Source organism: Pristis pectinata, chromosome 15 (assembly GCF_009764475.1).
Source record: "Pristis pectinata isolate sPriPec2 chromosome 15, sPriPec2.1.pri, whole genome shotgun sequence".
NCBI classification, from domain to species: domain Eukaryota; kingdom Metazoa; phylum Chordata; class Chondrichthyes; order Rhinopristiformes; family Pristidae; genus Pristis; species Pristis pectinata.
The window spans coordinates 25,408,528-25,435,352 of NC_067419.1; the positions used below are offsets into that span (position 1 = coordinate 25,408,528).

The 26,825-nt window shown below is 40.6% G+C and overlaps 1 protein-coding gene across 9 annotated transcripts in view; it reads right to left on the bottom strand.

Annotated features, from left to right (window-relative positions):
* LOC127578488 (dedicator of cytokinesis protein 4-like) overlaps window positions 1–26,825 on the bottom strand; it is a 719,988-nt gene that overhangs the window by 90,612 nt on the left and 602,551 nt on the right. For all 9 annotated transcript variants that reach the window (XM_052030584.1, XM_052030581.1, XM_052030587.1 and 6 more), the window contains one exon: window positions 4,484–4,586. In XM_052030584.1, coding sequence (XP_051886544.1) covers window positions 4,484–4,586 — 103 coding nt within the window. The remainder of the gene's footprint in view (window positions 1–4,483; window positions 4,587–26,825) is intronic.

A 26,825-nucleotide genomic window follows, 5' to 3' on the forward strand; every position in this document is an offset into this window, starting at 1 on the left:
ATTCATCACATTCAGTGCCTAAACAGCTCTGGAGGAGCTGCAGTACTTGGCAGAGGCTATATCAAAATTCGTGTTGCTCTGTTGCTCAATCCTGGGTAACATCCTGGTGAATCTCCTCTGCACCCACTCCAGTGTGAGTAAGAATCCTTCTTATAGTGTGGCAACCAGAACTGCATGCAGTACTCCAGCTATGGCATAATTAATGTTTCTATAGTTGTATCATAATCTCCCTGTTCTTGTATTCTATGTCCCAGCTCATGATGGCAAGAATTCCACATGCCTTCGTAACAAACTTATCTCCCTGTGATGCAGGGATCCTTGGACATGTACACCAAAGTCATCTTATATAACTTAGCTTTATTAGTTCTCTCCAAATGCATCACCTCACATTGGCCCCATGCTGGTGTCCAGCAATGGCAGGAACCTTGAAAAGTACTAAAAATTAAAATTTTGACAAAAAGGTATCCTGTTGACCTCTCTTTTCAGTAGCACTGACTCAAGTCCATTGTAGATGCCATGTTCGCCAATTCATCTTTATCTTATTTGCTGCCATAATAATGTCTCAGGGATCATGGAAAAAAAGCTTAACCACTGGAATATGCCCAATGTCCTGTTTCCTGTCTACCTTTACTCTTTACTGATGTGGTCTTCCCTTCTAATCCTATTTTTGTCCAGGTGAAAACTTGCTAAGCACTCTGATCTTCTGCCATATTTGTCTTCATGAAACCCCCTTTTTCTCTTCTGTGTTACTAATATCTTCTACTGCTTCTAACACTATTTTCCTTCAATTCCTCTTCTCTGATCACTTTACTGATGTCCATAATAATATTAGATGGTAGAAATAGCATGCTCCCAGGGGATTCTGACCAGCAAGACCAGGCAGTTTGCTGCTCTTAGAAGATCTGCCTTAATAGGTTTCTCTCTAACATCTCAAGGAAAGTCTGTGAGCAGTTGTTAGTGTGAGGAAAGGCAGGTATTCCATTTGGCACTGACTACAATTTCCAGGCCATTGTTAATCATACAAGTAAATGATTTTTCTCACTGAAAACTTATTTAATTGAGATATAAATTACCACATTGCTATCACCAGACTTTTAAGTTGCAACATATTCTAAAGTACAAAACACTCCTTCTTCTAACTTAAAACAGCAAATTAATAAGCTTGAAAACCTTCAAAGCATTCCAGTGCAAGATCATTATTCCATTACTTCTGATTAAAAAAGTAATACTATAAAAGATTAAAGCCACATCATGTAAATTTTCCTGCTAGAACAATGGAAAGTTCCTAGCATATCATGACATAAAATGCCATTGTAATAATAAGAAGCAATCCTAAATACTAGTTGTTCTTAGTCATCTTAGTTGAAAACCCTATTGTTATTTGGTTAAAACCATGTGGTTATTTTTTTTTTGTACACACAAGTGACATAATGCTCATTAAGCATCGCATTCAATTATTCAGGGAAAACTTTTGTTGCAATTGAAAGCAAGTTCAGCAAAAGACAAAACATAATTTATCCAAATTGTTAAATAGTCGGGGTATCAAGCGATATGGGGATAAGGCCGGAAATTGGGGTTAGAATAGTATGTTGTTTTTTTTTGCCCCCCCCCCCCCCCCCAATTTCTCATTTCTTTTTCTTTTTTCCCTTTTCCTTGGAGCAGACTCGATGGGCCGAATGGCCTACTTCTGCTCCCTTGTCGTCTCACCTGCCCACTCTCTCCATCCCTCTCTCCTTTTCTTCTGGACCATTCAAAAATATTATTGTTTAATAGTGGAATTATTTGCAATTAATTTTTGACTGCTCAACAGCCTGATTTTATATCTAGTAAATTTATATGTAATCCAAGTGATACATTTGATAAATTACACTGTAGTTGAATGTACACAAATATAATTCAGGTATCAGGGATGTGGCCACCTCCCCCACTGTCACTTCTTGAGCCACTGCTCTCTGGTTCACGTACTGCGATCCACATCTTTTGAATCCAACAAGTTGGCAAGAAAACACTACATTTTTTTTTACTTTTTGTGGAACAAGCAACTCTGGTAAGATCAGTAATATTCTATATATTGTAAAATGATCTCTAAATTGAATATAATCAGCAGAAAATCAAGCATTAAAGAAAATATGCTTACTTAGTGTAATTGCTCTTTTAATCTAGTTATTTGAAGGCAGCAAAGTTAAAGCTTAGCTTTTGTAACAGCAGTAGTTTAGAGCTGGCAAAGAGCCAAGTGGACTGGTGAAGCTAATTGAATGGTCAGAATTTGGAGAGGAAGGGAGTGTGGGAGCAGCAGCTACTTCTCAAACAAAAATTCTTGAAATGAGCAATAATGAGAGAGAACATAAAGTGACATCTAAGAACAGCATGACTAAAGGCCAATAGTCAGGAGCCACCAGCACGGGAAACAGTTATCGTAGAGGTAGCTGTACAGGTCTCAATGTTACAGCTGAAGAAAGTTAGGAGCTATTTACATTGGAGGTAAGGATGGAGAGGAAGGGAAAGAGATTTAAGTTCCCCACATGGTAACATATAAACACTGGAAGATGAGGAGACTCAAGCCTGCTTATAAATACAATAAGATCATGGCTGATTTAAACCAAACTCCATATTTTCCCTGTATCCTTTAACAACTTAAGCACAAATCTAGGGAGAGGTAAAAAAGCCTCAGAATCACAGAATTGTTACAGCATGGAAAGAGGCCATTCTGCTCACTGAGTTCCCAACAGCTGTCTGCGAGAACAATCCATTCGGTACCACATCCCTGCCTTCTTCCCATAGTTCTACAAATTCTTTCCTTTCAGAAACTTGCTTTCAGATCCCAAGTGAATGCAAAAATTGAATCTGCCTCCTCTGGTAGTGTATTCCTGACCCTCAACATTCATTGTTTTTTAGTATTGGATCTTGCACCTATCAACTTTATAGTCTAGTTCTTCACTCCTGCCACTGGAGTGGTTTCTTTGTATATCCTTTGTAATTTAAAGTGAAGAGCCTTAGGAAGAGAATTCCAGACCTTAAGGCCAAAATAACAGAAATCACAGCTATCTCTGGTGGAGTGAGTAATATAAGGAGAATACAAGAGGCCAGAGTCAAAGGAGTGAAAAGATTTAGACAGCCGATGGGGCTCTCACAGGGCGTATGGGGATGAAGCTTGGTGATGGGTCAGACCAGGTTGGCTGTGGAAGGTCAGGAAACCAAGGATGAGAGATTTTATAATCAAGGTGGTAACCCAGAGCCAGTATAGTAATTGGTAATGGGTGAACTTGGGGTGAAGTGAAATACAGGCAAAGGTTTGGATGAGTACAGGTTTACGTAAGGTAGATGAGGGGGAAGCCAGGAGAACGTTGGAATAGTCAGCTCTACAGGTAATAAAGGCAGGGATAAGAGTTACGGCAGCATTTGAACTAACTAACAAATGAACCCATCTGATGTCGTGGAAGTGCAAACTAATAACAATTTTAGTGAGGGAGTTGATGTGCGGATAAAGATTCAACTTTGTACTAGAGGCAACACCCAGACTGTGAATGGTCCAACACAGCTCCTGACTCATCAGAGATCTGACGCGTAAAGAGAAACCTTTGCGGGTGACTTTCTGGTAATTTGATTATTTTTACTGATATAATCAATCTCCCTTTGCAAATGACACTGTAAATTGTAAGCATTAAATAAGGTTAGATTTTCCTTTAACTATCCTAATATTTAGTCTGGCACCAAGCTATACATGTTCATGAGAGAAAATAACCCTACTATATGTATCCACTGGAAGACATATAGAGAAAGAGAAAGTAAGAGAAAGTCAAGACTTTAATTGTACTTTTCCAAAATTTGCTTAGAAAGTTGAGTACCATCCAAGGACTGCAGTGTGGGAAATCTTACATCAAGAAATGTGAAATAGATAAGCCAGAAAAATAGAGGTGAACTTGGATCATTTATGTTGTGAGTAGACTTCAAGAATCTATGTTAGATAAAATTAATGAACACTTGATAGACATGGGCTTATTAGTAATAGCATGCATTTTTAAAAGGCAAGTTATGCTTTCTCAATTAACTTTTTGAGGAAATCATAGAATAATTCCTTGATAAATATAATCTGCAAGAAATTTGCACTTCAGTGTGTTTTTCTCTAGTGTACATCTCCTAATACTCAATTTGTTTATGTAATTATTAGCAAGTGTTTTAGGAAATAAGCATCAGTAGTGAAATACACTTACTTATGTTATAATTCCTGTAATATCTTTTCACGCTTTATAGAAACCCATTAAGGAGTCAAATGAAAATACAGTACATAATTTCATCATAATTCCATGCCTATTAAAACACACCCAGTATGAAGTACGTATGCTATTATCTGAGAAAATTAATTGAATAATTTTCAGAATCTTCTTAAATTACTTCTTCTGTTACTTAATAATCTTGATAGTTGCAAGTACATCAGTTTAACATACCGAACAAAGGAGAAGGGAAAAAGAAAAGATAAACTTACAGGTCCAAAAACATTACTGTCAAAGCTATGGCCATGATGATCTCCTTCAATCCACAAGTGCCCATTGGGAATCTTTATGTATCTGTTCCTGTACCCCATAGTTCTATAACATACAATGAACAAAGAGTTATTTTTCACTGACTATGTATTTTAAAAGCATAATTCTAGGATGTTCATAGTTCAGATCAGGAAAACACTTTTGTGGGAAAATCACTGCTTTAATCAACTACATTGGTTTAGAAATCAAAATGTTATAAAATCAAATTTTAATATTCAATATTTTTCTGTTTGATGGAATTAAACCACATTTATCTTGCATCCAATTCTTCCCATCTCCATTACTAATTTGTGTCACACTTAAAAGTTTAAAAAAATGACGGCAAACTCAGGGCACTTATCAAGACTAAAATGATTGAACATATCTTAACACAAGTACTAGATTCTCTTCAACAGAGGTATTCATTTACAATAATAAAAGGAATGAAAGGGTTCAGACTAGGCCCTTGAAAAATAATGCCTATGGGGGTGAGGGAAACAGATACTCCCACAGCATTTAAGCACCATCTGGACGAGCACTTGAATCACTAAGGCAGAGAAAGCTATGGACCAAGTGCTGGTAAATGGGATTAATATAGATGGGTACTTGATGATTGGTTTGGACATGGTGGGGACGTAGGAGTTGTTTCTGTGCTGTATGATTCTATGACTTTAAAATACTGACCTCACGCAGTGTTTACTTGACAGCAAATAAATTTTGCAGCTTTAGAGAAAAGCAGATCCATTTTAGTATCAGAATAATTGATAAAGCATAACATTCTTGCACATTCCCTGACATAGCACAAGAGATTCCCTCATTTTATGTTTTTCTAAAATTGCTTTGGAATTCATTCTGAGTTCATTTCACTCTCAGAATGGAACAGTGATTTTATATTTTATGAACTAAATAATCAGCCTGAATTTTGTTCTTAGTTGTGCATTTTTCAGCACTAAAGTATTATTCACTTAAATGAATATGCACTTATAATGATTCAATGCTTGCCTGTTTTTCCAGATGGGAGTTAATCAATTTAAATGAGTTTAATTTACAAACTAAACATTACATTATTATTGTTTTGATGACATCACTACCAACTGAAGAGGATGGGTAAATGAATGCTGATATACATCTACCCCTTGAGAATCATGTTGATGTTCAGATAACAAGACAAATGACCATTTATTAACTGGAATTAATGTTTTTTAATGAATCTCAAAAGACAAAACCTATCAAAAGTTCCACAAAGGATTACTGTTATAATCATCCCATCTCTACCAGAAGATGGAGGTCATTGTATACAGCCCAATTTTCTTTGTTGTTGACTTTCATCAAGTCACCTCGTATTCGCATGAAAAATCACTGTGGTTTCTGCATGACAGAAGCCTGTAATATGATCAGTGCTTACATATATAAATTAATTGTTTTCATTTTAGATGGGAATAGATAATCCAACAAAGCTACCAGCACCTCAGATGGGAATTTAAGACCCCAGCCGATTCACCCATCTTCCTCCTCTTAGCAGTCCCATTGGATTGAGGATGACTTGGCTCCATCCCAGTTTTGTAGGTTCTGAGGTGACGTACAAGGAGAATGTGCGCACACCAACTCTTCCACAGATGGGGCAGGTAGCGGCTAATGGGCCAGGCAGGTGGGTAATTTGTGAGGAGTGCTCCTGCTGCTGTTTACGCGGAGCTCCTGTGTGCATGTGATGCACGAGGGTCTCAATACTTCCCAAAATACTTCTTTTCCACTCTGAGCAGTCATGGGTCAGGCATTTCCAAGAGTCAGTGGGAATGTTGCATTTTTTTTAAAGGAAGCTTTGAACACATCCCCGAGTCCTTTTCCTTTGCCCACCTGGTAATCTCTTCTCGTGATGGAACTCAGAATAGATTTCCTGGTGTCAGGAATGCAAACAATCTGGCCTAATCAACAAAACCAACCATGTGTAATTAGGGCCTAAATAACGGGGTTTTTCTGAAGTCACAAAGTTCACCTGAAAATATTTGGTGTTTAGTTTCCCAGATATGTAGAATTAAATTCCAGGATGAAATTTGGTTAGTAGAGTCAGTGAAACATAAGTAGTCATCTTACTATAAATGTAAAATGTGAGTTTGAAGTTGTCGCGGTTGATAACCAACAACATAAAACAAAGTAGTTCCTTGATGATAACAAACATTACGATAAACTCTCAACAAAACTCTAATCCTCTTCATTGTTGTGCTTATGCAGATTAAACTGAACTTTCCAGCGACTCTCCTGCTGGTATATGCATAAATTCTCCCCAAAGATGGTTGGTGTATGTTAATGCAACATGTGGATTCCAGGAAAAAAAGCTTCACTATAAGATCTTATGAAGAGGTTTTCATTGCAAAAACCATGCAGAATGGGAGTTAGAATCAAGTAATTCTTTTTGCCATTCAAATGCTGTATACTCAACACCAGACTGTTGAGGCAGCTGACTACATCTATTGGATGAGTTAGCAGTCGTAAAAAGTTGCAGCATAGAATTTCACCCATGTTTTTCAGGGGACTGATTCTAAGGGTTTGTGTGATAGGACAAGTCTTTAATCCAAAGCCCATGAATATATGGTATACTTTAAACAGGCTAAAAGCAATGAGACATAAATTAAAATACTTCTGCCTTTAGTATGCCTCCTGTAATCCCTGGTGATTTGATTAAGAGAATTTGACCAGAACACTTCTAGAATATAGCTCATGATTAACCAGCCTCATCAAACTTATTGATGCTCATAACAATTCTTGTCTCTTAAAGAAATCCTGTTGAGGATGAGCTCATGGCTGTTTGGAATTGAATCCATGCAATCTCAATTCATCTAATGATTATTCAACTTTATTTTCCTAACTCTGCTTGAACAATATATTTGTTGATTCTCATTCTAAATCCAAATTATATGGATTAAGATTGCCTTTCTACTACAGACTGTTGGAAAAAATGACAAAAGTACCGCTCAAGATGATCCCTGAAATAGCAACAGCATCAAATTATTTCTTTTAAATATATGAACATTAGTAATAACCTGTTAACTTCATGAACAATGATGGAATAAAAGCCTGACTACAGGATTTCCACAAAGTGATAAAAGCAGAGCTTTCATTTTCTGAGGAATCTTTGCTGAAGGCACGAAAAGTCTGCGCACAAATTTCAGGCAGATAATTGTTAAAATGATAAATGATTCACAATATCAAAGTGACCATATAATATGCCTAAGGGCCATTTGCTAGCAATGTACCATAGCAAGCAACATGCATCAAGCAAAAACCAATCCCAATGCTCGTCTTCAATTTAAAACATAAATTCATGAACGAAAAATGGTCCTCATATTTCTCTTATCCGTATGTGTGATGTGGCCATTGCTTGCAAGGCCAGCGTTTAATGCCCTTCTGTAAATGTCCTTCAGAAGGTGGGTAAAGCAGGATATTATTGTTCCTAGGTAGAAATGAATTTTTACTTGCCTGAAGGTAATGGTTCTATCAAGTTATGTTTTGCTCAAGAACCTGTGTTTGGGAGCTGATACATCCATCCTGCCAGTAAGGTTATCCCTGGATCCTTCTTCTCAACAAATGGAGTTAGTAATTACCTGCTGACCTCTACACTGCACTAGAATCATTGGACTAATTACTTTGTCAGTGCAGACCTATAATGGCAGGTGATCTGTGAAAATAGGCCATGAAATTACAATTGATTTCAAGGAGACTTGGACTGAAGAGAAGTGAAGTATTTTGAGAACATATAACAGTTTTTTAAAAAATTTCAAGGAATGGTATGATTGAAGTTAAGGTTGGATTCTCTTTTCTAAACTTTAGCCAAACTCTGCTGCTGGTAAACGTGGGGCTCTTGTGGCCATTTCTCAATGGCTTAAGCATTAGAGATGATGGCTCACAAAGCAAGGCAAGTGATTGGAATTGGAGGCTGGAAAGAAACTGGGAAGAAGCCCCCAGAAGCTATCCGATCTTGAAAGGATATTAAAGAAATAATTCTCCTACGTGCAACTCAGCAATGAATAATGTGTCAGAATACTTCTCCAAAGAGGTGCTGATGGAGAAATGTCACATGCTGCAACCATGGAGCAAGGGCAGAACCACCTAACGGTGGCTGTTGCGATAATAATGGCCATAGATTGTTACGCCTCCAAGTCTTTTCAGGCTGTACACAGGACATTGATCATGTCTCACAATTTGAAGAATATGACATCATAGAGATGTTCCAGAATCTCTGTATTCCTGGACAAAATTCATCATCTCTCTTGAAAGACAGCAATAGATATTGTGCAAGTGCCTAAGTGGTTGTTTCAATATTATGGGATTTCCAGTGGTGTGTGGAGCCTCTAAATATCCCCATGTTACCCTGAAAGTGCTCAGTAAAAATCATGAAATATTTAGAAACCACAGGGTATTTTACTTGCTGAATTTGGTCTCTGTGCAACACTGGGGAGACAATCACAACTCCACCATTTGGTGGCAATCCACTCTGCCCTCAGTCTTTAAGACATTCCACACTCGAATGGGGACCACCTAACTTCAAATTCTGTGCACAAGAGGAAGCCATTCATTCAAAGACAGCCTTGCTGCCACCTGCACTCTGATTGACCAGACCAACTGTGTGCGAAAGCAACACATCTGCTGCTTAGATCTCACTGAGATACCTCGCAGAACATTGCAGACAGGGTCTCCAAATTCATGGTCCACAGTTGTATTGTTCACAACCTGGCAATTACGTGCAGTCAGCCATTGCCAACAGCTATAAAGAAAGAAATGAAGGAACAAGGCTACTGGCAGAGTTGCAGGGTGGAGCATGTATGCTGTTATCTTGAGGGAAGACAGCAGTTTTATGCACAACAAAGCCAATACCCCATGCCTCCTACCCTCGATCGCCTCCCCAGTCCCCTACCCTATAGGGGCACCACTGCAATTCTATGAGGGCATATGACAGTGGCAGCCACAATGGCCCCTTCAACACTGGTACCCAGCAGCCTGAACTTGCACTGCAGCACTTAGATGTTGGGTGCTTTCTGCTTGAGCTGTAATGAACATAGAACAGTATAGCACAGGAACAGGCCCTTCGGCCCACAATGTCTGTGCTGACCATGATGCCAATTTAATCTGCACATTTGTCTGCATGTGGTCTGTATCCCTCAATTCCCTGCCTGTTCCTGTGTCTGTCTAAATGCCTCTTAAACATTGCTATTGTCTCTGCTTCTGCCACCTCATCTGGCAGCACATTCCAGATACCTACTGTTCTCTGTGTGAAAAACTTGCCATGTAAATCTCCTTTAAACGTTCCCCACCCCCCACCTAAAGCTATGCCCTCCAGTATTTGACATTTCCACCCTGGGGGATAAAAGGATTCTGACTATCACATATTCATATATTTCTATCAGGTCACCCCTCAGCCTCCGATGCTCCAGAGAAAACAATCTAAGTTTGCCCAGCCTCTCCTTACAGCTAACTCTCTTTAATCCAGGCAACATCCTGTTGAACTTCTTCTGCACCCTTTCCAGAGCCTCCACATCCTTCCTATAGTGTGGCGACCAGAGCTGCACACAATACTCCAAATGGGGCCTAACCGAAGTTTTATACAGCCACAACATGACTTCCTAATTTTTTTTATACTCAACATACCAACTTTTGTCACCCTATCTACTTGTGTTGCCACTTTCAGGGAGCTATGGACTTGCACCACAAGATCCCTCTGTACATCAATGCTCCTAAGGGTCCTGCCATATACCATGTACTTTCGTCTCACATTTGACCTCCCAAAGTCTGACACCTTACATTTTTCCAGATTAAACTCTATCTGCCATTTCCCTGCCCACAATTCCAACTGGTCAATATCGGCTGAATGCTTTGACAACCTTCCTCATGCCCATAACTCAGTCCATTTTAGTGTTGTCTGCAATCTTAGATATAGATATCTATTTAAAACAAACAACAGAGATCCCAGCACTGATCCTTGCGGAACACCATAGGTCACAGACCTCCAGTCAGAATAACACCCCTCTAACACTACCCTCTGTCTTCTATGGCCAAACCAATTTTGAATCCAATCTGCCAAGTCTCCATGGATCTGATGTGCCTTAATTTTCTGGATGAGAGACCTTGAGAAAGCTTTACTAAAGTCCATGTATACAACAGCCACCTTCAATCACCTTTGTCACCTCCTCAAAAAAACTCAATCAAGACAGGAGGTCTCCTACAAAAAGCCATGTAACTAAACCTAAAAAATCCATGCTTTTTCAGATGTCAGTAAATCTTATTCCTGAGCATCACATCCAATAATATTCCTACCACTGGTGAAAGGCTCACCAGCCTAACATTTCCTGGTTTGCCTCTAGAGTCATACAGCTTGGAAACAGGCCCTTTGGCCCAACTGGTCCATGCCAAACAAATGCTCATCCAAGCTAATCCCATTTGCCCACATTTGGCCCACATATCCTTCCAAACCTTTCCTATTCATGTACCTGTACAACTGTCTTTTAGAAGTTGTTATTGTACCTGCCTCAGCCACTTCCTCTGGCAGCTCATCCCATATGCGTACCACCGTCTGTGTAAAAAAAAGTTGCCCCTCAAATCTTTCCTCTCTCACCTTAAATCCATGCCCTTTAGTTCTTGATTTCCCAGCCCTGGGAAAAATACAGAGTGCATTCACCCTATCTATGCTCCTCATGATTATATACACCTCTATAAGATCACCCCTCAGTCTCCCACACTTATCTAATCTATGTTTATCTATGTTATAAAATCTCTCTGGATTCTCCTTAAATTTATCTGCCAAAGCTATCACATGCCCCCTTTCTGCCTCCTGATTTCCTTTGAGTATACTCCTGTATCTCCAGTACTCCTCCAGGGATTCACTTGATCCCAGCTGCCTGTATCTGACCCATGCCTCCTTTTCCCTGGCCAGGGCGTCAATACTGCTTGTCACCCAGGGTTCCCTACTCCTGTCAGCCTTGCCCCTCACTCTAACAGGAACATGTAGACTTTGCGCTCTTGCTGTCTCACTTTTAAAAGCCTCCAACTTGCCAGAGGTCCCTTTGCCTGCAAACAACCTACTCCAATCAATTTTTGCAAGCTCCTGTCTAATACCATCAAAATTTGCTGTGCCCTGATTTAGAAGATGAACTTGCAGACCAGTCCTGTCACTACTACCTTCTGAAACAGAGGAACAACACTGCTATTTTCCAGTCCTCTGGGACCTGACCTATGGCTGAAGTGGATACAAAGATCTCTGTTAAGACCCCAGCAATCTCCTCTCTTACCTCTCTCACCTCTCTCAATAACCTGGGATAGGTCCCATTAAACCCTGGGGACTTAGGCACCTTAATGCTCTTCAAGAGACCACCTCCTGTTTGATATCAACATGCTTAGAATAACAACATACCCTCCATGTCCTTCTCCTTGGTGAATACGGATGTAAAGTACTCATTTAGTACTTCCCCCATTTCCTCTGGCTCCAGGCATAAATTCCCTCCTTTGTCCTCTCCCTAGTTACCCTCTTGTTTTTAATATATGCATAAAATGCCTTGGGAACCTCTTTAGTCCAACTTGCTCAGGAAATTTTATGGCCCCTTTTCACCCTCCTGGTTCTGTTTGTTCTCTCCTGCTTCCTTTGTATTCCTCAAATGCCCTAATTTCAGCTTCCTAAACCTTACATATGCAACATCTCTCATCATCAAGGGTCCAGAACATTGCCATCCCTGTCTTTCTTCCTCACAGGAACATGTGTGTCCTGAATTCTGACCAGCTGGCCTTTAAACCACACCCACAAGTCAGTTGTGGACTTAACAATAATAACTTCTCCCAATCTACCCACCTCGGTTCCTGCCTAATACTATTGTAATTAGCCTTTTCTCGATTTAGCACTTTCCCCCAAGGTCCACTCTTATCCATAACAATCTGAAAGCTCAGTGTTTCCAAAATGCTCTCCCACTAAAGCTCCAATTGCCACTAAAGCTCCAGGCTCATTTCCCAGTACCAGGTCTTGCATGGCCCCTTCCCTAGTTGGACTATCTACATACTGACAAGAAACCCTCTTAGATGCACCTCACAAATTCTGCCCCATCTGAGCCCCTGGCACTCCCAGTCAATATTAGGGAAATTAATGTCACCCACTACAACTACCCTGTAGCTTTTATATCTTTCCATAATCTGCCTTCATTTCTTTCCTCAATCTCCTGCTGGTTATCGGGAGACCTATGGTATAACACCATCATAGTAAATACACCTTCCTTATTCCTGAGCTCTACCCCATATTGCCTCACTGGATGAGCCCTCAGAATGTCCTCTCCAAGTGCCACTGTGACATTCTCCCTGATCAGTAGTGCAACTCCCCCACCTCCATTGCGTAGGGAAGTGTATGGTCATGCACTTTGGTAGAAGGAATAAAGATGCAGGCTATTTTCTAAATGGGGAGCGAATTCAGAAATGCAAAGGGACTTGGGAGTCCTAGTGCAGGATTCCCTAAAGGTTAACTTGCAGGTTGAGTTGGTAGTAAGGAAGGCAAATGCAATGTTAGCATTATTTTGAGAGAACTAGAATATAAAAGCAAGAATGTAATGCTGAGGCTTTATAAGCCGTTGGTCAGCCCACATTTGGAGTATTGTGAGCAGGTTTGGGACCCTACGCAATGGAGGTGGGGGAGTTGCACTACTGATCAGGGAGAATGTGCTGGCGTTGAAGAGGGTCCACAGAAGGTTTACGGGAATTATCCTGGGAATAAAAGGGTTAATGTATGAGCAGCGTTTGATGGCTCTGGGTCCATACTCGCTGGAGTTTAGAAGAACGAGAGGGGCTCTCATTGAAACCTACCAAATATTGAAAGGCCTGGATAGAGTGGATGTGGAGAGGATGTTTCCAATAATGGGAGAGACTAGGACCAGAGGACACAACCTCAGAATAGAGGGATGTCCCTTTAGAACAGAGATAAGGAGGCATTTCTTTAGCCAGAGGGTGGTGAATCTGTGGAATTCATTGCCACAGACGGCTGTGGAGGCCAAGTCATTGGGTACATTTAAAGCAAAGGTTGATAGGTTATTGATTAGTAAGGGTGTCAAAGGTTACGGGGAGAAGGCAGGCAAATGGGGTTGAGAGGGAAAAATAAATCAGCCATGGTCAAATGGCGGAGCAGACTCAAAGGGCCAAATGGCCTAATTCTGCTCCTATGTCTTATGGTCCTTTATATCCCTCTCTATTATATTTGAAACATCAATACCCTGGAAAGTTGATCTGCCAGTCCTGCCCCTCTCTCAGCCCAAGTCCCTGTCATTGTTACAACATCATAGTTCCATGTACTGATCCAGGATCTAAGTTGACCTCCCTTACCTGTAACACTCCTTGCATAGAATTAAATACACTTCAGCCCATCAGCTAAACTGTGCTCATTCACCTGGCCCAGCCTGTCCTTCCTTTCAGACTTACTTACTCTTCTCAATCCGTCCACTTGCTGACTTACTGCTCTCGTTCCCATCCCCCTCCTACGCTAGTTTAAACCCTCCCAGGTAGCACTCACAAACTTCCCTGCAAAACATTGGTGCATGTCCAGTTTAGGTGCAACCCATTCCTCTTGTACAGATCCCCTGCCCTGGAAGAGAGCCCAATAATCCATGTACCTGAAGGCCTCCCCTCTGCACCAGCTCCTTAACCTCACTTTCAACTATCTTCTTATTTCTTGCCTCATTAGCATGTAGTACAGGGATTACAACTCTGCAGGTCCTGCTTTTTAACTTTCTGCCTAACTCCCTTAATTCTCTTTGCAGGACCTCATATCTCTTCCTGCCTACATCATTTATACCAATTTGGACCACAACCTCTGGCTTCCCACCCTCCTTTTCAGAATATCCTGTGCCCATTCAGAGACATCCCTGACCCTGGCATCAGGGAGGCAACACACCATCCTGGAGTCTCATGGCCATAGAAGCACCTATCTGCCCCCTGATAAAGAGCCCCTTACCACTATTGCTCGGCTAGTCTTGGACCTACCCTGCTGTACAACAGAGCTAGTCATGGTTCCACTGATCTGGCTGCTGCTGTCATTTTCTCCTGAGATGCCATCCCTCCAACAGTAATGGAAGCCGAGACATCAGCCGTCAGTCATTACATGATGATTGGCTCCACAAGTGCTGCAATGGAATTGGTCACCATTTCTACATTGGAGAGGGTATGCTCCAAGCTCCGCACATTGCCCCATTTATGGTTGGAGCAGGATTCCCCTCTGATCTTCCAGCGCTCTTGGATAATTGAACTTTTCCCTGTAAGGTATTCTTCAAATATCAGTTACACTTACAGTAAATCAACAGATCTTTTCTACAGAAAATTTCCATTGGCAATCTTATCCTGCATGCTGCTTTTTGTAATGATGTTTGATACTAAAAAGATATTTAAACATTAACTGTGTATCGTCAAATTAAAATCTGCAAATGGATCAGTTTTACATAACTGGAATATTTTCCTAATCCAGAAATAAAGCTCAAGTAATCAAAAAGTTAAAATTGTCATTCTCCTATTTGCATTAAAAGTACATTTCAGAAGCATCATGAAGCTATATATCAAGATTACAGAAGAAGGCAGATCAGCGTAACTTTCTCAAAGACAATTGCCTTTGGATTTGTGATAGCCACATCCTTAATGAATTAAAAAGAATCTACATACGCTATCATTGTTTTATGTAGATTGTTAATAAAGCAGCAAGAAATTATACGAGTAGAATATACAAGTGCAATTAACGTTTATTTGCCGTTTGTAATAATAATTTTGGACCCACAGAGAATAAATGTAAAATAATTATATTAAATTTCATTTAAAAATGTGCTTAGTTCAAAATGAAACAACCATAGAACACTACAGCACAGAAAAAAACAGTCCATTCGGCCCTTCTAGTCTGTGCCGAAACGTTATCCCCCTAGTCCCATTTACCTGCACCCAGTCCATAACCCTCCAGTCCACTCCCGTCCATGTATCTATCCAATTTATTCTTAAAACGCAAGAGTGAGCCTGCATTTACTACATCAGATGGCAGCCCATTCCATACTCCTACCACTCTTTGAGTGAAGAAGTTCCCCCTAATGTTCCCCCTAACCTTTTCTCCTTTCATCCTAAAGCCATGTCCTCTCGTACTTATCTCTCCTAATCTAGGTGGAAAGAGCCTATTTGCATTAACTCTGTCTATACCCCTCATCATTTTGTAAACCTCTATCAAATCTCCCCTCATTCTTCTGCACTCCAAAGAACAAAGTCCTAACCTGTTCAGTCTTTCCCTGTAACTCAACTCCTGAAGACCCGGGAACATTCTAGTAAATCTCCTCTGCACTCTTTCAATCTTACTGATATCCTTCCTATAGTTAGGTGACCAGAACTGCACGCAATATTCCAAATTTGGCCTCACCAATGTCTTATACAACCTCACCATAACATCCCAACTCCTGTACTCAATACTTTGATAGATGAATGCCAGGATGCCAAAAGCCTTCTTTACAACCCTGTCTACCTGCGACGCCACTTTCAGGGAATTATGTATCTGAACTCCCAGATCCCTTTGTTCCTCCGCACTCCTCAGTGCCCTGCCATTTACTGTGTATGTCCAACCTTGATTTGTCCTTCCAAAATGCAACACCTCACACTTGTCTGCATTAAATTCCATCTGCCATTTTCTGGCCCATTCTTCCATTTGGTTCAGATCCCTCTGCAAGCTTTAAAAGCCTTCCTCGCTGTCCACAACGCCTCCAATCTTAGTGTCATCAGCAAATTTGCTGATCCAATTTACTACATTATCATCTAGATCATTGATATAGACAACAAACAACAATGGTCCCAGCACAGATCCCTGAGGCACACCACTAGTCACAGGCCTCCAGTCTGAGAAACAATCGTCCACTACCACTCTCTGTCTTCTCCCACACAGCCAATTTCGAATCCAGTTTACAACCTCTCCATGGATACCTAGTGTCTGAACCTTCTGAACTAACCTCCCATGTGGGACCTTGTCAAAGGCCTTACTAAAGTCCATGTAGACAACATCCACAGCCTTTCCTTCATCTACCTTCTTGGTAACCTCCTTGAAAAACTCTACAAGATTTATTAAACACGATCTACCACTCACAAAGCCATGCTGACTATTCTTAATCAGCCCTTGGCTGTCCAAATACTTGTATATCCGATCTCTCAGAACACCTTCCAATAATTTACCCACTACTGATGTCAGGCTCACCGGCCTGTAATTACCTGGCTTACTTTTAGATCCTTTTTTAAACAACGGAACAACATGAGCTTCCCTCCAGTCCTCCGACACCACACGGGTGGCTAAGGACATTTTAAATATATCTGCCGGGGCCCCTGCAATTTCTACACTAGTCTCCCTCAATGTCCGAGGAAATATCTTATCTGGCCCAAGGGATTTATCTACCTTTATTCGCTGTAAAGCAGCAAGCACCTCCTCCTCTTTAATCCCTATATGTTCCATGACTCTATTGCTTGTTTCCCTTCCTTCCATATCCACTATGCCCATTTCCTGCATAAATACTGATGAAAAAAAATTGTTTAAGATCTCCCCCATCTCCTGAGGCTCCACACATAGACGACCACTCTGATCTTCTAGGGGACCGATTTTGTCCCTTACTATCCTTTTATTCTTCATATACTTGTAGAAACCCTTTGGATTTACCTTCACATTATCTGCCAAAGCAACCTCATGTCTTCTTTTTGCCTTCCTGATTTCCTTTTTTAGTATTTTCTTACTTTTTCTATACTCTTCAAGTACCTCATTTGTTCCTAGTTGCCTATACCTGCTATACACCTCTCTCTTTTTCTTAAGCAGATCGCCAATATCCCTTGAAAACCAAGGTTCCCTATGCTTTTTAACTTTGCCTTTAATTCTGGCAGGAACATGCAAACTCTGTACTCTCAAAATTTCGCCTTTGAAGGCCTTCCACTTACTGAGCACAGCCTTGCCAGAAAACAACTCATCCCAATCCACTCTTCCTAGATCCTTTCTCATTTCCACAAAATTGGCCTTTCTCCAATTTAGAACCTCAACTCGAGGACCAGACCTGTCCTTATCCATAAGTAACTTGAAACTAATGACATTATGGTCACTGGACCCAAAATGCTCCCCTACACATACTTCTGTCACTTGACCTGTCTGGTTCCCTAATAAGAGATCAAGTATTGCATTCTCTCTCGTTGGTGCCTCTATATATTGATTTAGAAAATTTTCCTAAACAGATTTGACAAATTCCAAGCCATCCAGCCCTTTCACAGTGTGGGAGTCCCAGTCAATATGTGGAAAGTTAAAATCCCCTACTATCACAACTTTCTGTTTCTTACATCTGTCTGCTATCTCACTACAGGTTTGTTCCTCTAATTCTCTCTGACTATTGGGTGGTCTATAATACAACCCTATTAGTGTGGCCACACCTTTTCTGTTCCTCAGCTCCACCCATATGGCCTCTGTAGACGAGCCCTCCAGGCTGTCCTGTCTCGGCACAGCTGTGATACTTTCCCTGACTAGTAATGCCACTCCTCTCCCTTTCATCCCTCCCCCTCTATCACGTCTGAAACAACGGAACCCTGGGACATTAAGCTGCCAGTCCTGCCCCTCCTGCATCCAAGTCTCACTAATAGCAATAATGTCATAATCCCACGTGTCAATCCACGCCCTAAACTCATCTGCCTTACCTACAATACTCCTTGAATTGAAATAGATGCACCTGAGAACATTTCTATCACATACAAACCTTTGATTTCTGTTTATACTTGCAGTTCTCATATGACCTTTTTCCTCCTCCACCTCACTATCTGTTCTAACACTCTGGTTTCCCTCCCCCGGAGCAGCATTAGCAAACCTACCCGCAAGAATGTTTGTCCCCCTCCAGTTCAGGTGCAAACCATCCCGTCAGAACAGGTCCCACCTTCCCTGGAACAAAGCCCAATTGTCTAGAAACATGAAGCCCTCCCTCCTGCACCATTTCCTTAGCCACGTGTTTAGCTGCATAATCCTCCTATTTCTAGCCTCACTAGCTTGTGGCACAGGTAGCAATCCTGAGACTGTAACCTTGGAGGTCCTGTCCTTAACTTTGCACCTAATTCTCTAAACTTTCTTTGCAGGACCTCCTCCCTTTTCCTATCTACGTCATTGGTCCCTACGTGGAGCACGACATCTGGCTGCTCACCCTCCAAGTTGGAAGATGCAGAGAAATGGAGGAGAGAAAGGAAGATATGTCATAATGTGAAAGGCAGATGGGTTAAATTGGTAAATTGGTTTATTATTGTCACATGTACCAAGGTACAGTAAAAAAACTCGTCTTGCATACTGTTCATACAGATCAATTGATTACACAGTGCATTACACAATAAAACAGTAACAGAATGCAGAATAAAGTGTTACAGTTACAGAGAAAGTACAGAGCAGGTAGACAATAAGGTGCAAGGTCATAACGAGGTAGATTATGACATCAAGAGTCACAATCTTATCGTATGAGGGAACCGTTCAATAGCTTAATAACAGCGGGATAAGAAGCTGTCCTTGAGCCTGGTGGTACATGCTTTCAGGCTTTTGTATCGTCTGCCTAATGGGAGAGGGGAGAAGAGAGAATGTCTGGGGTGGGTGGGGTCTTTGATTATACTGGCTGCTTGACTGAGGCAGCGAGAAGTATAGACAGAGTCCATGGAAGGGAGGCTGGTTTCCATAATGTGTTGAGCTGTGACAGAACAGGATGAAAGAAAGTAGTAAGAGATTACATAACAACAACAATTAGATTTGGAGAAGATGTAGAGAGGAAATGATGGATTATCTGAAATAACAAAAAAGTACAGTGAAATATAAAGTGCAATTGTATCTGTTAGGATGTAAGTATTTATTATGTTTACACATGAATTTTAGCACCTTTTTAAAAATCATATCTCAGCAGATATGTTTCTTCCACAATTTAAACCTTTAAAGACAGAAATGAACACACAATGTGAAGCTACAGGGAGTACATTTATTACATACTTTGCTAAAATGCCCTGGAACTTAACTCATGCTGGAAGGCAGTGCAGTAATAGGTTTTCCCACAGACAAATACACATTAGAGAGTTTTTCTCCGAGCCAGCATTTTTTTTGGCAGAGAAACTGGTTACAATTTCCAGGACAGAAAAATATTTGTGGACTTTTAGTGCCATATCCAAAGAATAAAATAATAATACAAGGAGAAATGACAGAAAGAGTTCAAACAGAAGTCTGCAATGATAAGACAAATGCAATAATAATTGTGAGCAATTCAATAATTGTGAACATGTAAGAAACATGAAAGATGAGAAAAAGTTAATTAGGATAAGTGTAGGGAAGTTAATGCACAGAAGCTAGAAGCAGAAATATTGGAAGGTGAAAGCAAAATTTCACATGATTGCTTGTTAACACAGCATATGGTGTGGAGTATCGGGGCAGCTGTTGGACTTCACATTTAGCAAATATAATTGGTAAACTGGAAATGGCTGAATCTAGAAGTGGGCGCGTTCTTCACCCCTTGAGCATTAAACATCACCTGGAAGATTGCAGAGAGGAAAATCTGGCCTAAAGAATCACCCATGTGATCTGTTCCTTTCCCTTCCACTCAAATTAATGGAAAGAAAACCTGATAGGTTCTATTCCCAACGTGCAATCCTTGCCACAGACTTTATTTTCTTTGCTCTGCTCTGGCAATGTACAGCTCCCAGGTGATAAATATAAAAACCTCCCACTGGGTTTCTTCTGCAGTTTGTTATTTATTAAGATTTGATTTTGTAAGAAAGGTCAAAGACAAAAATAATATAGGTCTAAAAGTACTTGAATGAGCATAAATGAAGGTTATGAAAAGAGTTCTAGTAAAAAAATAAGGTGGAAAGAATTTGTAGGAATTAACCCTCTCCAAGAAAGAAAGTAAATATTACATTTTAAAGACTGTATAATGAGAAATTTGAGATACCATTTGAACATGGGTCTCCCAAGTGCAGAATCAATTTCAGTAATAAACATCAAGAACTTTGTACACCAAACAATTAACACAAGAATCTTTGTTCACAGCTATTTCTGTTGTTGTTTTCCATCATCTATAGTACGCCAGCAAAGTTGCATTGCTCTGCATGATGCAAATGTTTCAGAACATTGAATTAATAATAGGCTCTGCACTGAACTTAATATACGGTTATTGTACAGAATATACCACAGATGTAGAAGTCCAGAGCCAATATCATACAGTAAGTGGAAGTGTAATTGTGGCTAAATAGAAGAAATAAATTGAATGAAACATTCTGAGTGCAACACTTCCATGTAAGTTCTTCTTTTAACATCAACTGGAAAGTAAACCACGGCAGTAAAAAGCTGCAGAAACATCTGTTCCTGTCATTCTGTTAGCCATTCAAATCAACTTGTCCCTTTTGTTTGCAAAACAATTGCCCACATATGACTAACTTGATATTCAGGTCTGTACTCTGCTTTCCAAAGTCGGTTTGTGTTGCTAACTTTGCACTTGGACTGTGTTAAGATGTCAGGAAAAAGTATTACAGTAATTATTTCAAGTAGCAAAACATACTATTTAGAAAGTAGACTAACTGAAGAGTAGTTTTGGAAATCAAAGTCATAAATAATGCACTACTCTCATATTTCAACACAAAACTTAGTGGTATTTTTAAATTATGGATTGTATAGACAAGCTTACATTGTTTTTGCAATTCCAATATTAATTTGGCTGGGAAATCAGAAATAACAATCCAAATTATTGACAGCAGTATCCAAAACTACACAAATGAAAATTATAAAAAAAGTGCAGATGCTGAAAATCTGAAATCAAAGCAGAAGGCAGCATCTGTGTGATGCTGAATAGTCTGGGATACTGACAACGTGGCCTTCCGTTGCACTGGAAAAAACAAACACAAATCAGGTGATCACTTTGTGGAACAACTGCTTTCAGTCTGCAGGAGTGACTCTGAGCTTCCAGTTGCCTGCCATTCCCACTCTGATTTCTCTGTGGCTTCTCGCATCGTTACAATGAGGTCCGACATAAGCTTGAGGAACAGCACCCCATTTTTCATCTGGCACATTGCAGCCTGCAGGAATCAGCATCAAATTCACCAACTTTAGATAACTTGCTCTTTCTTTCTGGTTGTATCAGGACTGGGCATTTGTGCTTGCCACTCATCTCACCTTTTTTTTCATTAATTTGTATATTTTGGTCTGTTCAGCACATCCTCGTAGGTTAGACTATACACATCACCCTGATATCACAACATTAGCAACGCATTATCAAAGATCCCCACTACAGAAGCATTAAGTCCCACACCACCAGGTTCAAGAACAGCTACCTCCCTTCAGCCATTTGGTTCCTGAACCAGCCAGCGCAACCCTAATCACTACAGTTTAGCAACACTATGAACACTTTGATCATTTTATATTAAAATGGACTTTTTTTTTGTTCTAATTGTGTTCTTTCCTGTAAAAAATGTGTATAATTTATGTTTAACTTATGTGTTTCTTGTGAATGTTGCTTACATAATGCCACGTCCTGTGATGCTGCTGCAGGTAAGTTTTTCATTGTACCTGTGCATACATATACCTGTGCATGTGACAATAAACTTGACTTTCACGTTATATAGACAAAGGAGCTTAACTATCCATTGATTGGCCACATCACTTCATCCTACAACAGACAATTCCTTTGTTCCACCCATTGCCCTCCCCCCACCTTCCCTGGCACTTTGTGATGATGGATCTTTAACCTCAAACATTAACTGCTTCTCTTTTCACCGATGCTGCTGACCTGCTGAGTTTTTTCCAGCACTTTCTGATTTTATTTAAAAAATCTGCATATTCAGTGCATCTTTCTACGAGTTAGTAATATGTATATGATAAGCTCGGTGTGCGATATTATTCTGAGTGACTCCATATAATACAGAGAGAGAGAGAGCCGAAAGGGTGGGGGGGGGGGGAGCAGAGAGAGAGAGAGGGGAAGGCAGAAAGAGAGAGAGAGGCAGAGAGAGAGAGAGAGGCAGAGAAAGAGAGAGAGATGGATGATGGGGAAAGAGAGTTTGCTGCTCCTTCAAATCTGTAATATGTGGAACTCAGCTCACTGAAGTGTCAACCAATGCTGACCTTTTGACATGGAAATAAAAGGTACACTATGACCATCTTAGCCAAGCATCCTGACAGGTAAATAAAATTGAATGATGTCTACATGCTCAGATACCACAATGAGTCACCTTCTCATAATATAGATTATATACATTAGAGTCATAGAGCAGTACAGCAAGGATACAGGCCCTTTGGCCCAACCAGTCCATGCTCACTACAGTGCCCACTCAGCTAGTCCCAATTTCCTGCGTTCAGCCCATATCCCTCTTAACTCCAGGCCTGCATGTACCTATCCAAGTGCTTCTTAAATGATACTATTATACCTGCCTCGACCACTTCCTCTGGCAGCTCATTCCAAATACTCACCCACCCTGTGTGAAACAATTGCCCCTCAGGTCCCTTTTAAATCTTTTCCATCTCAGCCTAAAGCTACGTCCCCTAGTTTTGGACTCCCCTACCCTGGGGAAAAGACTGTTACATCCATGTCTCTACTAATATTAAACATTTCTATAAGGTTGCCCCTCATTCTCCTACATTCCAAGGAATAAAGACCAAGCCAGGCCAACATCGCCCTATAACTCAGGCCCTTTAGTCCTGGCAACATCCTTGTAAATCTTTTCTCTGCACTCTTTCCAGTTTAACCACATCTTTTCTGCAACAGGGTGACCAAAACTGCACACAGTACTCGACTTGCGACCTCACCAACAACTTATACAACTGCAACATGATGTCCCAACTCCTATACTCAATGCCCTGACTGATGAAGCCCAGCATGCTAAATGCCTTTTTTGCCACCCTATCTACCTGTGACACCACTTTCAATGAACAATGCACTTGTACTCCTCGGTCCCTCTGTTCCATTACACTCTCTGGTGCCCTACCATTCATAGTACAAGTTCTACGCTGGTTTAGCTTTCCTAAATGCATCACCTCACACTTATCTGTATTGAAATCCATTTGCCACTCCTTGGCCCACTTCCCTAACTGATCAAGATCCCCCTGTAATCTACGATAACCTTCTTCACCATCAACAACACTCCCTAATTTTGTGTCATCCGTAAACTTACTGATCAAGCCTTCTGCATTTGCACCCAAATCATTTATATAAATAACAAATAACAAGGGTCCCAACACTGACTCATGGCTTACCACTAGTCACCGGCCTCCATTCCGAAAACAACCTTCAAACACCACCCTCTGCTTCCTACCTCTGAGCCAATTTTGAATCCACCTAACTAGCTCTCCATGGATTCCATGGGACCTAACCTTCCAGACCAGTCTACCATGTGGGCCCTCGTTGAAGGCCTTGCTAAAGTCCAAATCGACAACATCCACTGGCCTACCCTCATCTACCTTTTTGGTTACCTCTTCAAAATACTCTAAAAAGGTTTGTCAAGCATGACTTTCCAGACACAAAGCCATGCCGACTCCTCCCAATCAGACTCTGTCTAGCCAATTGCTGGCAGATCCTGTCCCTCAGAATTCCCACCCCACTACTTATGTCAGGCTGTCTGGCCTGTAGTTCCCTTGCTTGTCCTTGCTACCCTTCTTAAACAATGGAACAACATTAACCACCTTCCAGTCTTTGGGAACTTTACCGGTGACTAACAATGAAGCAAGTATCTCTGCCAGGGCCTCCACAATTTCTCCTCTAATCTCCCACAAAGTACGAGGATGCACTCGGTCAGGCCCTGGGGATTTATCCACCTTGATGCACTGCAAGGCTGCAAGTACCTCCTCCCTGGTAATATGAATATCCTACAAAACGTCTCCACTTGTTTTCCTTATCCCTTGAGCAACATAGAATCTACAGTACCAAATCAGACTGTATGAGCCTGCTCCAAACCTCCCACTTCATCCAAATTTATTAGCATAACCTTTTATTTCCTTCTCTCTTGTGTTCACTTAGATAAGCCTTAAAAGCATTTGTGTCACTTGCTTGAACTACTGCTTTGATTAAAAATTCATCACTGCTTGGTAGTTCTAAATGCCGGGCATGCCCATCTTACTTCTGAAATTCTGCTGACCTCAATGAAACTGAATTTCAAGTATACAAAACATAGCTTTCTGCCACCCTACCTCACGGAAGGACTTCATTCTTTTTGTTCCTCCCTCTCTGTTGTTTCTAATCTGACTCCTCACAAAGGTGTCTCTGAAATGCCTTGCTTCTTTCCAAACCATGGCTTGGCCTCTACCATCGTCGACAGAGCCCTTGACCACATCTCATCTATTTTCCACACTTCTGCTCTTAACCCCTCTCCTATGGACAGATCAAGGACAGAGTTCCCTGGACTTTACTTTCTACTCCACCAGCCTCCACATTCAACAATTCATCTTTCACAATTTCTGCCACCTTCAAAGAAATTACACCACTAGACATTTCTTTTTCTTCCATCCCCTTTCATCGTTACAAAGGACAGGTTCACTTTGTGACTCCGTGGTCCACTCTTCCATCTCCACCAATCATTTCCATTCTCATAGCACTCACCCATTCAACCACAGGAGATGCAACACCCATCATTTCACCTCTTCCCTTTCCACCAGCTAGGCATCCAATCAGGGCTTCTAGGTGAAATAGTAATTCACTAGCACTTCTTCCAACCTAGTGTACTGTGTTTGTTGCTCACAATGTGGTGTCCGTAATGTCAGAGAAACCAAATGCAGGTTGGGTGAGCACATTGCACTACACCTGCAGTCAATCCACAGGGCTGACTCTGAGCTTCCTGTTCCACTTTAATTCTCCATTTTGCTCTCACTTTGATCTGCATTGTTATAACGAGCTTGAGAAACAACACCGTAGCTTCCATTTGGTCACATTGTACCATTCCACACTTAATAATGAAATTCATCAACTTCAGTTAACTTGTTTTCTGCTGTATCAGAACTGGCCAGTTCTACTGTAGGTCATCCGTCTGTAATGTTGGCCTCATCCTCTCAGAGGTATTGCCTTTGCTCTATCCAAAGTCCCCAACTCTTCCCCCCCCCCCCCCCAACAAATTAAAACTCTTATTTTCTCTCTTTCCCAGTTCTGATGAAGGGTCTTCAACCTGAAACATTAACTCTGACTCTCTTTATGGAGATGCTGCCTGATCAGCTGAGTGTTACCAGCATTTTCTGTTTAAATTTCAGATTACTAGCATCTGCAGATTTTTGATTTTCATAGAAAATGTAGCCATTGCTGCAACACATGTTAACTGCTACTGACCGGGGTGACGTTCCAGGCAACTATATCAATAGGTTCTATGTTCTTACTATGTTAGGGATAAGCAAGTTTCCCCTGAATTCCCTGCTTGATCTATTGATGATCATCTTATATTTATGGCCCCTAGATCTGATCTCTCACACAAATGGAAACATCTTCTCCACATCTACACCATCAAATCTCTCTATAATTTTAAAGATCTCTATATGGTTACCTTTCAACATTTTCTTTCATGAGTCTGTGTTCTAATGATGGTTAAAGCAAAGTTTAATACAAGTATAAAATAGCTTTCACTATTCAATTATGCAAAATAATTGCCTTTGATTTGTTAAATTATTGTTGAAGAAAAAAAATTGCTGAGCCCAGTATGTGATTTGGATTCAGAAACTCAATAGAAACTTGCCAATAATCAAACTGGAAATTAAAAATAAATTGGAAAAATATTCATAGGAGCAAAACACAGATGGAACGTAATGTGTAAGTGCGATATATTGTATGTAGAATGGAAAATTGGACACATATGTATTCCATGAATGAAAGTGAAATAATGGAGGGAGATCTAAGGATATTACTAAGGCTTGGTACTAACATGCACAACAATACATCTAATCAAACCAACAAAAGGTTGAATACAAGCCAACAAAGTAGATTACAAATCATTAAGTGTAATCTGGAAAGAAGCATCCAAAGTACCATAGCTAATCTGATCAATGAGAAATAAGAACTACATTTTAGCTCTGGATACAAGAAAGTCACAAAGAGGATCCTGATTATAAAAGCATGAGGTTTGAGGACAAACTGGAGAAATATGCAGGTCTCATTTTACAATGACGATTTAGCTTCTTTGTATGGACTAAAGCTGCAAGGAGTTTGGAAGGAGAAGCTCCTGGTGAAACATAGTGGCATCTTCAGAGACTTGTATGCAATTTTGGTTATACATCATGATACAATATTACTGTGTGCTGCAAACTATTTGCAACATTGAAAAGCTCAGTTCTGTGAAGTTCAT